Here is a 12615-nt window from a genome sequence, read left to right as displayed (position 1 = left end):
GTCCATTTTGAACTCAAAGGGACCCTCATAACTTTAAAACGCATCTATAAGGTTACGAGAAATCCATACTTATATAGCGTCAAAAACTTTTCTCCATATCCAATGTGGGATGTCACATAAGATGTGATGTATACATGGTGGTATCTTTGAGAGAAAATAAATCTAAACAAAAAAATAGGGGATTAATTACAAAGTTAATTTTGATAAAGAGTATTCTGACTTGTAAGTTAAAACCACGTGGACGTGGATGAATGCATGTATCAAAAAGATAAATAAATAAAACAGAGAAACAAAACGCAGCGCTTTAGCTTTAAAGAAGCAAAAACGGCGTCGTTTGTAAGGAAATCAAGATTTTGAATTTTGGAGCCACTCGAAACTTCCGAAACGGTGCCTTTTTTCTCTCATTGTTCCAACTTCCAACTGCTAGAGTCATTCGATTGAAACAAAACCCTAGTTTTGACTCTCCTGTGTTACACTTAAAATATTTTATTATCTTTCTGGTTTGGATTTACTGTACTATTCTCTCCTGTGTCATGACATGTAACTCGTGACGCGGCATGCGCTTGTGCCATGTCACCGAACGTACCATTCTGGTGACAGTATGGAACTCTGATCCTGCTTTGCAGGGGAGTTTTTTAGCTATGATTTAGTAAATAGCATATTGGTTCTCAGTGCCAGTGTGGATGGTTTAAAGAGAGAACAATCCTGCCATGGTTCATTAAATAAAATTTTTATGGTCAGTAGTCCATGATGAGTGGGATGAATGCATCTTCTGTCCAAAATCTCTGGTTGATGGCGATGTGACAGTGGAAGTAAGTCTTGAATTTTTGAGTCACATAGTATCATTATGGGACCAAGTCTGGTTTTCAGGGCCCTTTGTTTGAAGGATATTTTCTGTTCTTCCAAGAACTGTTTGATCTTGAAGAATCTGCCATGGTGGAGGACCTGAATCTCCTAATCCCACATACACTTCTGTAGTTATAAAGACCAAGTTCCTGTTTGTGGGAAAAAACTTGTTCTGCCTCTGAGACCACTCCTGGATTTCAGTTGTGGTCACAACTGAGTTTATCAATAAGTAATGGTGGGGTTCCTATTTTCCTCTTTGATTGCCCTGTTCGTTGAGAGAAAATTCTGATCTTTTCTATGATATTTACAGATAGTCACATGAATGTGTGTACACACACATAGAGTTGGTTGGCACTGTCCTGCATTATGTTGCATCATTTTGATCCTTGAAGATACATATTTATGATAGCTAATGAGGACAATCTGTAATTTTATTTTATTTTTTTGCATTCTCCCCTTCTCCAATCGTAGTTTTCAGAAGACTTGCTGATGAATAGTGTCATGATGCTCTGCAGAACCACTGATGAACTGTATTGGTGAGCCTAAGTAACTGGATGTGAATCATGGAGTATTGACTCAGCTACCACCTGTTGGTCTCTGAAAAAATCAGTTTGGAAATTGGGTGTATAGTATTTTGATATGGAATTCAACCAATGGACCTCAATTTCCAACACCCTTTCCTCTAAAATTAATAATAAAAAAAAAAGGCTGAAGGAAAGAAAAGAAAAAAATTGTTATTTCTGATGGTTGTTGTGGTCCTGGACCTCAGCTGTTATATTCTTGTCATAGGTACCACCTAAAAAGTGAGATCAAGGATCAGAGCCAACTGGAAAGTGGGAATGTGTATCCCACATTGAATCTTTTAAAAATCCGATCTTTTGCCTCCTGTAATTTGGATAAAGTTTCAGAATATTGAACTGTCTCAACTTTAATATTCTTCTCCTCTTAAATTCTCCCACTGGATTGATAATGGCTAGAGGATCTTCTCATACCATAGATTAACTGAAATCAAGAAGAAGTTTAGACTGCTAAAACCATCACACAATGCATAACATCTACTAATCATGTAAGCTCCATCACATAAGCAATGGATTGGGAGAAAGCTGAAATTATCTTCTCTGTCCTTTCTCTTGAGAGTGCTTCCCCTACAGATGCGATGGGGAAAGACGAAATTGCATGGCAACCTGATTCTAGGGGAGTGTGTTTACTAGTAGAAGTGCTTGGGATGCCATTAAAGATCATGGGCAGGTCAGTTTCCTTCAATGTTGTTAAGTGTAAATACTTTGGCATTCTTTGGTCTTAAGGGTAGTACTCTTAGGGAAAAAAAGGTTGTAAAACCCTATATATCTTGCCTCAGAGGGGAATTCTGTAGAGGCCTAAGTGCAGTTTTTCTCAAGCTATAACAACAGGTATAAGATACAGTGTAAGTATCTCCAGGAGTGTAAGAGGTGAAAGATTGGACAGCTTGCATTATGAATTCAGAAGAATTAAGAATGAGATATAAATGTAGCTTGTAATATAGCAATTTTGGGCTGGGAAGAGCAGAAGGGTTTAACGAACTTTTTTTTTTTTTTTTTTTTACCAGTGGGCTATACAATTCATGGCATGATTGAGAATGTTTCTCTGGTTTATAATGGAGAAGGTGGTTAATGATTTTGAGGCAAACAGCAGTTAGTTTTGATTTTGAATATATTCCTGGCATGATTCATTCTTGAAGTTACTATCAAGTACTTGGTTGATTACTCCTCCTGGAAGTGTATGACAGATTAATTGATTGTTCCTGACTTGTGGCATGCATCGGGAAGAGAAAACTGACAGTGAAAGCCAGCTGCTATGAATGTTGTTTGGGCCAACAGGACTGAGTCAGTTCGTGGACATAAAGCTAGTGATATTTTCACTGGGTAGGAGGCTGCAGGAGATAGAGGATTAGAGGGGGCCTTAGTTGCTGCGGGTTCCATGAATGCTAAGAATGTTCTTCAGGCACCTGCTGCTCCTTGGCAGGCTAACTATTGATTGCATTGAGTGTGGGACATTGGCTTCTTCCTCCTCAAATGTGGCCAGAAGTTTACTCTTAAGACTGTCTGCTAGTCTCCCTCTGCTATTTAATTTTCTTTTCTACGACACAGTAGAAAATTGCCAAGACTATTTTCTTGGCTATCAAACAAGCAGGTAAGGTAGACCTCCTAAATTAAGATTTTCAGCAGTTGACTAATCTCATAATCATGTGTCTGGGCTAATCATCTGCATATAATTTATAGACACCACATTCATGATACCCCCACTATCTGTTTCTCTTGATATTGTTGTCACCCTAATCAAAAACATGCCAGGGAATTAGGTTATTCAGATCTCTTGTCATTGAATATTCTAATAATCCCTTAATAGACTAAACTATTCATCATCTGTGATTGAATATTCTAATAGCTCCTTGCCTAATCAACAGCTTTATTAAGCGTGTTACTCCACAGGGTCTACGTTCTTTATTTATATTATTCTGGTTTTTGCTTTGATAATTGCCTACATTAACTGGATTGAATTTGGCTTCTGACTTATGTCACAACACCATTTGTTTTGATCCATCGATGTGATACTTCTCTTTCCAAATTTATTAGCCTTTCTCTGTAAATCTTGCTGGGGTATTGACATAATCTACCTTTCTTCGTCAATGTGAAACCGAGTCAGCTGATTCTGCTATCCAAACCTGGAGAAGATGGGATGTGTGTAGATTAGCCAAGAGCAAATGTCCAAGGAATGTACTTAGATAAATGCTGTACTGCTGTCTACATGTGAAACAACCATCCTTATGCGGGCATACTTTTTCACATAAAAAACTGTTCACAGTTTGGGAGAACGGTAAATCCCCTATCCCTAATGCACTGACAAAGAACTTTTTACTCTTATGCAGAGTACTTCTCATAGATATTGTTTATTTTCTTGGTTAGGAGTTTGCTTAGATAGAGGCAGTGATGCCCATCTGTAAAACAGGCATCCCTTCCCTGACTTACATTGATATTCACCGTTGGAGAGAGAGAGGGGGAAAGAGAGAGAGAGATGAATGGTTGTGGGGGGTTGGGACAGAGAGAGGGAGAGATGGGTCAGTGGCTTTGTTGAATGATAGGAAAGGGGTGGCAGTAGATCACATGGATGATCCACCAGGACTGCAGGAGGAGGTACCCTATATCACACTTTCCCTTTCCAGCAAGAGACTTGCAAACGTCGCCTTCAAGAATCCAAACAGTGACCATTTTCTAAGCTCTCTTGTTTTCTTCCCCTCCTATCTCTTTGGCTTCTTTCCTCTAGGAATGTGTGCTCTGATTCTCCCTTCCCCTTTTCTCCACCTTGGTTCCTTCGTTTCTACATCCAACTAGATTTTGCTCCCCATCACTCATTGATGAAATCAGCTGACCTCCTCATCATCAGAGGAACTTTCTCTGAAGCAATTCCGTTCAATTTTTTTATGCTACAAACTTATGATTCCAAAGCACTAAAACAATTAACATATTGAAAAATGCAAAGGAGAGAATCCTTTTTATTTCATGGCCCATACTACATGCCAGAGCTGGAAAACCCACCCACTGACACATGCAATGTAACTTAGATTTTTTTTTTTTCTTTTTCCCTTTCAACAATCCAACCTAGCAAAAGTATCACAGCAGCATGGAAAAGAAATTCTAGAATTCAAAGCCCTCTGATTCCCCACACTAATATCCATCCCAACTGAACTTTAAGTAGATATACCCGACTCTATACACCACTCTACAGCGAAAAACATGAATTAGAGCTGATGATGCAGAAGCCTAATTACCCTCCTATTCCCACTAAGCCATCACAAAAAGTTGCAGTCCCTGTGTCATTGTTTGAGAACTAGGCCTGGTTTTGATGGAAATGGTCCTGCTCCGGCCAAGCCCATAATCCAGACTGGTCGCTGATGCCACTGAATATGTTGCAGAAGCTTTCGTCTTGAACAATTTGGTCGATCTTTTGGCAGTGGATGTCTGATCTTGGGGAGCCTTGGAGGAGTTGGGTTATGCTTGCTGGCCTGAGGGATGAAGGGAAGAATTGCTTGCTGCTTAATTGGGAAGAGACGGGGCTGTTTATGAGAGTTGTTCTTGAGATGTCTAGGTTGATGCCGGAGCTGTTCTCACTTCCATTGCTCCAAGAAATCTGATCAGTTTCTTTGTTAAGGTTTATGGGTCCAACTCCCTTGGGTTCTCTACTTTTTAGAGCCAATAACTGCAACATTTGAACCAAAGAGTAAAGATGAATCAAGGAGTTATAAAACTGAATGTTTGGTAAAATCAGCATTGTCTCTCACAGAATTAAGTTTGGGAAAATTCTCCTACAAGGGCTAAAAGAATGCCACTGAACTTTGAAGTCTGAATCCCAGATTTTCTCCCCTCCCAAAGACCAAACATTTGGTACATAATAAAACATAGGTGAATTCAATGATGCAGAACGGGAATTCTTACCTCTGCATGAAGCTTCTTGTTCTGAGCCTGAAGAGCATCATTGTCAGCCCTGACTGCTTCGAACTGTCTCTTCAAGAGGTCATAGTCTTTCTCTAGTTGCTTGGTTTTCCACCTGGCCCTCCTGTTTTGGAACCATATAGCAATCTGTCTGGGTTGCAGACCCAAGGTCCTAGCCAGCTGCATTTTCCTCTCAGGCTCAAGCTTGTTGCCCAACTCAAAGTTCTTCTCAAGGGTCTTCACCTGTTCCAAGTTGAGCCTCCTCTTCTTCTCCCCAGCCTGCGATCCATCATCCGAAAAGTCATCATCTCCATGCACTTCCTCACACCCATCAACCCCAGAGAAAGACATGGATCTCTTCATTAGGACTGGGATAACACCTGCAACATCACAACCATGCAGAATCCATCAACTACTATATATGTATATGACAATGAAATGGGGTATAGCTTGAGGGAGAGAAATAGATAAGAGAGATGACCATGGAAGTCCTGAGGTGTACATGAGGGGAGGCCAGTGTGAGAGGTGTAAGGAGGGTGGTCCTCTAGATGAGTCTGAAAAAGGAAATCTGTAGGAAGGAAGGCCATTTCAATGCAAATCATGAACTTTGGCTCTTTATACAAATATAATAGACTGTGATGATAGTCTGACTCACATGGAGGCAGGTTTTAGAAAGAGGACATTTGTGCAGAGGCCGAAAGATAGCGATTTTAGGTTGAGAGAAGGGACGAGGGGCCTAACCTTACAATATTATATACCCAGACTTGGATCATACATACTAAACATTACATTACTTAGCTTAATAATTCGAATAGCTTACTTTTAATGCTCATCAACATCCTATAGGGTGATCCCTCTTTCAATTTTATTGAGCTTTGACTCCAAAAATGGACTGATAGAGGGTAAGTATATATGATTAGTCTGCATGTAACATGGTTCAAATTTATTACAAAAGAAACAGTATCAAGATTGATATAGATAGGAACAACATAGTGAGAAGGACTAAGTTTAAGTCCCAGGACCAGGACCACAGGTCAAGTCCCATGCACAATGAGGAAACCTGGAGTAAAAACAATGGACAGGACAAATTCAAGCCATGGTCTCTAGTGATCATAAACCAAATATCAATCTAGCCCCCCATATCTCTTTGATTGAATGTTACCTTTTTTTTTTTTCTTTTTTTTTTCGCCAGCCTGAATTTAGGGTATATATTACTGGTTTCTAGGCTCAAAATTGGCTGTGTTCAAGACCTGAATGGGTTGAGAATTGCAGAAATGAAGGTTCCCCATGAATCCAAATGGGGACATATCTCTAAATTGGAAAATGTAAAAGGAAGGTTCCCACACTTGGGGTTGGAGCAGGAGAGGGTAGTGGGTCCTTTACTGCACTACTTTAGGCTGGCCTAAAACAAGCTCCTCACATGGCTTTATTAGTTGGAGGTTTAGGGGGTACCCATTTGGAATAGGGTGGATCCATGTTATTCCTGGTTCCTCTACTTCAAAATTTAATTGAAGAAAGTGCTTTAAATCTTCTCCACATGCCCTCGTGTTCCCATGTGCCCTGTTTCACATCACTCTCTCTCTCTGATTGGGATTCTTCAACCACATAGTTTTTTTTTTTTTTAATATCAAGTAGTTATTCTAGATGCTTATCAGCTCTCACTGATCTGGACCCACCACCCAAAAGCTCCTACACCCTTGTTTTCTAACATTAAATTTTAAATAATCTATGTTACGTATACCCTTTGGCTGCTTGATGAAAATATTTCAGAATTCACCTTCACATGATATGATGGGTGCTTAATAATGGGTGCAAAAAATGATCCCTTGGACTCATTGCCATGGCTTTTTTATAGGCCTCTTTGTTTTCTTCTTGTTCATTTTTCCTCATCTTCTGTTTGGTGGTTGCGAAAATGAAAGTGAAAGAAAGGTAAAATTCTTAGTCTTATGGTTTGTGATGTCATGGTTTCCATGAAATAGAATATTTAAAAGAATCAGGAATAGAAAATTCATTTCATTTCATTTTTCATTTACTATCGCGTCTAATTTACTTATCAAAAATAAAAATAAGAATAAGAATAAAACATTTATTCTTGTAATAATCGAGATTTGTTCTTAACAAGATTTTGATTTCTCTACTACACATAATATTATGATTTAAATCGTTTGTTTTTTTGAAAAAATGTAAACAAAGTGGAGGGTTTTGGTCCATGATGTGAAATGAGATAAAAGTTCAAAACTTTTCAACAGTAAAATCTCTTCCCTTTTGTTTGATAATCTATTTTTGTCTCCAACCAAAGCAGACAATGGGCTTCTTTGGATGGGCATGTGTCTGCTTCCGTGGGAGTTTTACTACTGCCTTTCTTGGAAATTTCTCTTCATAGGTTAATGTGATACTTACAATTTATTTACATTTCTTTAAGTTCATGCATTATAGTACACTTTCATCCTTTAACATATATATATATATATATATATATATATATGGGACCATTTCCCATTTCTTAAAATAAAATAAAATAATCTCTCTCTCTCTCTCTCTCTCTCTCTTATCTATCCTTTTGTAGAATGAGTCATTCTATAGTATGATATGATGGATATATCAAATCCCCATTTTTTTTTTGTGTGGGTGGTAAAGTGAAAATGAATCAATTCTATAATTTAATGATTGAAATTGGAATTTCAAATATTTCAGGTGGATGTGGGAGTTGAAAGTCCATATGGCCTGTTTGGTATTTCAGAAAATATCATTCCAAATAACCCTTATGAAACTACAGCTTCTTACAAAACCTTGTTTTGGAAACAGCATGTTTGTCAAGTGATGTCATCTTAGCAAAATATGGAGTTTGTATTTAATAGAAAACCGTATTTTTATAGCGTAATTTCATCTTAATAAAACAAGAAATTTATATTTTAATGGAAAGTCAGCATCTTCATTTTATGACATTATATGATATTAAAGCTGCTTAATCTAAGTTGAAAAAAAGATATATGGACTTATTTGGGGCTAATATGGTCCAAAAAGAAATGCTATAAATATATAAATAGAGAGAGAGAGAGATTAAAAATTGGGCCCAAATTGGTAAGAATTTTCCATGGAAAATCCAAGGCCCAGGACCAGGCCCAAATAATTTGGGCTGGAAAGTGCTATCTATGGGTTTGAGGCCTAAATTCCATGGGCTAGTATTCTGGCAGGCCTTTTAGTGTCTATTATATATACAATAAAATAAAAAAATAGCAAAAACATATTAATAATAATTTGATTTATATATTTATTTTGGGACAGATAAAGTAAATTAAAAAGAGGAAAGGGAATCTTTTCTCTCTTTTTCACACACAAATTTGATTTGAATTGAAGTAGGGAAAGGAATTAATTTTTTTAAAATTTATTTTTTTGGTATAATGGCTGTTATTTTATTTCTGTTGGGACGTCATTTGTATTTTTTGGCCCTGGTGCCTAGGCTAGAGCCTGCGCGGCGCCCAGAGTAGCCTCCCCAGGATTCGAACCTGTGACCTTAGGGTCCATGCCGCGCAGGCTCTAGCCTAGGCACCAGGGCCAAAAAATACAAATGACGTCCCAACAATTTCCATTTGAATTTTGGAGGTAGGTATACTCAAAACCAACCAATTTCATTCTTTTGATGGAAGGAATATATGATTTTTTTTTTTTAAGAACACAAATATATTTGAAAAAAAAATTAGATTAGGGGGGAGAGATCATTGTGTCTTTGTGATATATGTAATCTCCTATGGTTTATTAATCAACTACTATGGAAATTATTATTTTAAAAACTTTATTATATGGTTCTATGAAAGAAGAAAGAAGAGAGAATTTTCTCCTCTACTCTCCCCTTTGATACCTTCTTGTCATATGTGACTAATCTCCTAAAAATAAAAATCTAACATAAATAAGACTATATTGAAAAGTTTTTTTTCAGTATCATACAAAAAAATGTAATTTAATTATAAATGGTGAAATGATAGGAAAAAATTCATTACTTTGTACCTTATAAATGATATTATAATGAAAAATTGTTTAAAATGCTCTCTAGGGAGGGGGACTCTCTCGAGGATGACGATGGAGTATGAGTGGCAAGAGTTATACCGTACAAGAGTACAACATGAAACCTTAAATGGAAGGAATCTACAAGATTAGCATGCACAAACCAATAATGCAACACATGAGCAAACAATGCAATGCATAAAGCTCATAGACTAAGAAGAGGTTGAACACATAAGGGCATTGTTGCATCAAACATATAGACTAAGAAGGGGCTTGGTACACATGGGTTGCTTACATGAATATCATTGTGTTGCTAGCTCAACAAGAGTATGACATGTTAGAATAACTATGGACTCATACATATTAACCCTAGTTTAATCATAAATTATCTGTACATTTTTCAATTAATATTCATTGAGTATGGATCACCTTATGTGTAGAGCCCAATGCCACATGTGTCTTTGATGATGGGCCTAAGACATGTGAGACCCAACATTCCAAAGAGTATGGTCCATAAAGTATAGAGGAAATTCATATATAAGGAATTCATCAGGTTTGGTATCCGTTAATATAATTTTGAATAGACAAAACGTTCTCTTTCCCGCTTTCCATCACCAGAGAGAGACTATAGAAATGTGGTTTCCCCTCCATCGCCTTAGAAGATCCATACTTCTTCAACACGCATAATGAACTCAGGTTTGTTCCCATTCTGTAAATGTAAGACATGTTTTCTATATTTGATTTGCATTAAATTTCTATTTTGGATGACGACGGAAAATACAACATGACATATATATGACACAAGTCAAACAAATATCTACAAGCAAGAGGTGGGTGACATGTAAGGTGCAACAAGTCGTATGAAGGTGATATGGAAGAAAAGTAGTTGTTGAGCATAATACATGTGGTACGAGGAGAGACAAGCAATACAACTACTATGACAAGAGGCGTGAATAAAACAGGCAATACATGTCGATGGATAGACCATAATAACTAAAGTCTTAAGAGGATCTACTACCCAAAACTTCAATTTTGCATTCAAGTTTTATTGACTATGAATTAAAACAGCAAACCCACTCAAGCAAGAAAATGAAAATGAGTTTTAAGGTAGTCATGTGATGGAATCAAAAGGTAACCCCACAAAAGGAAACTCTTCTACTCTTGTGTTAGTAACTTAGTATGAGTAGGTGGAACTACCTAAACCCTTATGGTTATATTAATTCCAGACCATCTGGAGTCCTGGTCCAATATTAATTTGAGCTGATTGGCCTGAGAATGATTTAGAAAGATGAAACTATTAAATTGGGTTGAAAATTGGGCCAATTATTTCTTAAAAATTTTCCATTCCAAACCCAAGGCCCAGCCCAGGCAGGGTAAAGCAGTTCTACAACAACCCCATCTGAAAAACTATAAAATTGGTATGGAGAGGGCTGCCCATGAACAGTGGAAATGGGCCAACAATTTCATGGGCCAATGTTGTGTCAGGCCTTTTAGTGTCTAATTTGTAGAAACATGTTAAGCTTGACCTATAAAACTTATTTTATTTATTTAAGAAATTGGGAAAACAAAAAAAAAAAAAAAAAAACAAATCATAATAATAATAGATGAGTGGAGGTGTGACATCATAACTGAGCATAGAGGAGACAGACATTCCATCCAAGAAGCCACTAACTTACTCCATGACACCCATTAACCCCCATCCATGCCCTAAAAATGTGGTCGAACCAAATTTGGTTGATTTTATAATAGGGTGCTGCACCCTAATGTTCGGTGGTTAATTTTATAATATGATTCTATATTTGTATGAATATTTTTATAGGGTAAAAGTGCTTTTTCCTAGAAATAAGCTTAAATGGAGTGACATGCACGTTTGCATGGAAAGTTTTGTGATATAGGCTTGGTCCATTGGATCATCTTTTTATGTATGTGCCTTTTCACTTGCAAAAACTTGTAATTATAAGGCATACTATTTTATTACCTTCTGACAGATATTGGAAGAATAGAATTAAGAATGAAAAATAATTTGAATTGTTTTTTAGAATGAAAATAAAAATCAAAAGTCCGGTATTATTTTTAGTTGTAAGTTTAATGGTTGTTATGACCTGAACGCATTTACATGGTTAAAAAAAAAATCATAAATATATAGTATGGAGAATTGTTTTCCCTTTATGTTGTTATTATAATTAAATTAGATTAATAACAAATAAAAAGTAAATTAACTTTTTTACTTCTTAAAAGCTAATCTAAATTGGATAAAAATAAAAACAAGTACTCTTATTTGGGAAATACTTTGATAATTTTGAAATTTGTAAAACATGACTTACTTCATTTTAAACATATTAGAATCAAGATTTACGTTATGTTTGGTTTTTGAAAAATTTGTACGAAAATGTGAGTGAGAAAGAAAATAAAGAGAAAAAATACAAGAAAATTAAAAATAAATTCAAAGTTAATAAATTAATTTTATATGTTTTTTAAAATTTATTTCTTTTGTTTTCTTTCATTATATAAAAACTACATAATTTAAAAATACATAAATTTATAATTAAATTTAATTATTTTTTTGTATTTTTTATAATAAAATAAAATAAAATATGAGAAAACTATTTTTTTTTTCTTTCTTTCTTTAATACTTTTTAAAAATCAATCGTAGTCTTAAAGATTTAGTAAGTTGATTTCAATGAAATAATTTTTTTTCTATTATTTCTATTATTTTACTTATTTTATAAAAAAAGAAAAAAATAATGAATATTATAGTTTATTATCTTATATTTATAGTTTTTAATTAGAAATGTCACAATGGAATTGAAAATAGAGCCAAGTAGCTCAAAAGCATGAGTAGAGTAGATGTAACTTTAAATAAATAAAAATATAATAATAATAATAATAAATAAATAAATAAATAACCCCACCTTTATGATAAATATAAAAAAAATGCAACCAGATGCATGAAGGTGAGGCCATAATGATTAATGACTGAGAGGAGTGGGGAATGTGAGAAAAAAAGAGAAGCCACGTGCCATCACGTGGATGGCTACATTTTTACATGCGGCTGTAATTATTAGCTTAATAAATCCCCATGCAATCATCCAAACACCTGTTTTCCACTTGCCCCCCTCTTGGATTTTCTTGTAAATTGAATCCCCTCAGAATTCTCAGAAAAGCTTTTGGTTTCCCAACGACTCTCTGTTTGGGAATTTTCTAGGAAACCCTCTGCCTCTCAGGCTCTGGGAGTTGTTGTAACAGAAACAAAGAGGAAAATCAAATTAAAAAATTGGTGCTGTCACCAACTTTCTGGATT

The 12615-nt window shown here is 35.8% G+C and overlaps 1 protein-coding gene across 1 annotated transcript; it reads right to left on the bottom strand.

Annotated features, from left to right (window-relative positions):
* Positions 1 to 4347: 4347 nt before the first annotated feature.
* On the bottom strand, positions 4348 to 6015 carry LOC117929776 (homeobox-leucine zipper protein ATHB-13-like). Its single transcript, XM_034850183.1, has 3 exons — positions 5794 to 6015; positions 5316 to 5692; positions 4348 to 5079 (listed from the first exon to the last, which is right to left on the bottom strand). Exons 1-3 carry the CDS (start codon positions 5912 to 5914, stop codon positions 4711 to 4713), a joined length of 867 nt encoding a protein of 288 aa, XP_034706074.1. The 5' UTR covers positions 5915 to 6015; the 3' UTR covers positions 4348 to 4710.
* Positions 6016 to 12615: the final 6600 nt, after the last annotated feature.

Source organism: Vitis riparia, chromosome 14 (assembly GCF_004353265.1).
Source record: "Vitis riparia cultivar Riparia Gloire de Montpellier isolate 1030 chromosome 14, EGFV_Vit.rip_1.0, whole genome shotgun sequence".
In the NCBI taxonomy this organism is placed as follows: Eukaryota; Viridiplantae; Streptophyta; class Magnoliopsida; order Vitales; family Vitaceae; genus Vitis; species Vitis riparia.
The sequence above is the reverse complement of the archived record's forward strand: the minus strand, read 5'-3'. Positions and strand labels throughout refer to the sequence as shown.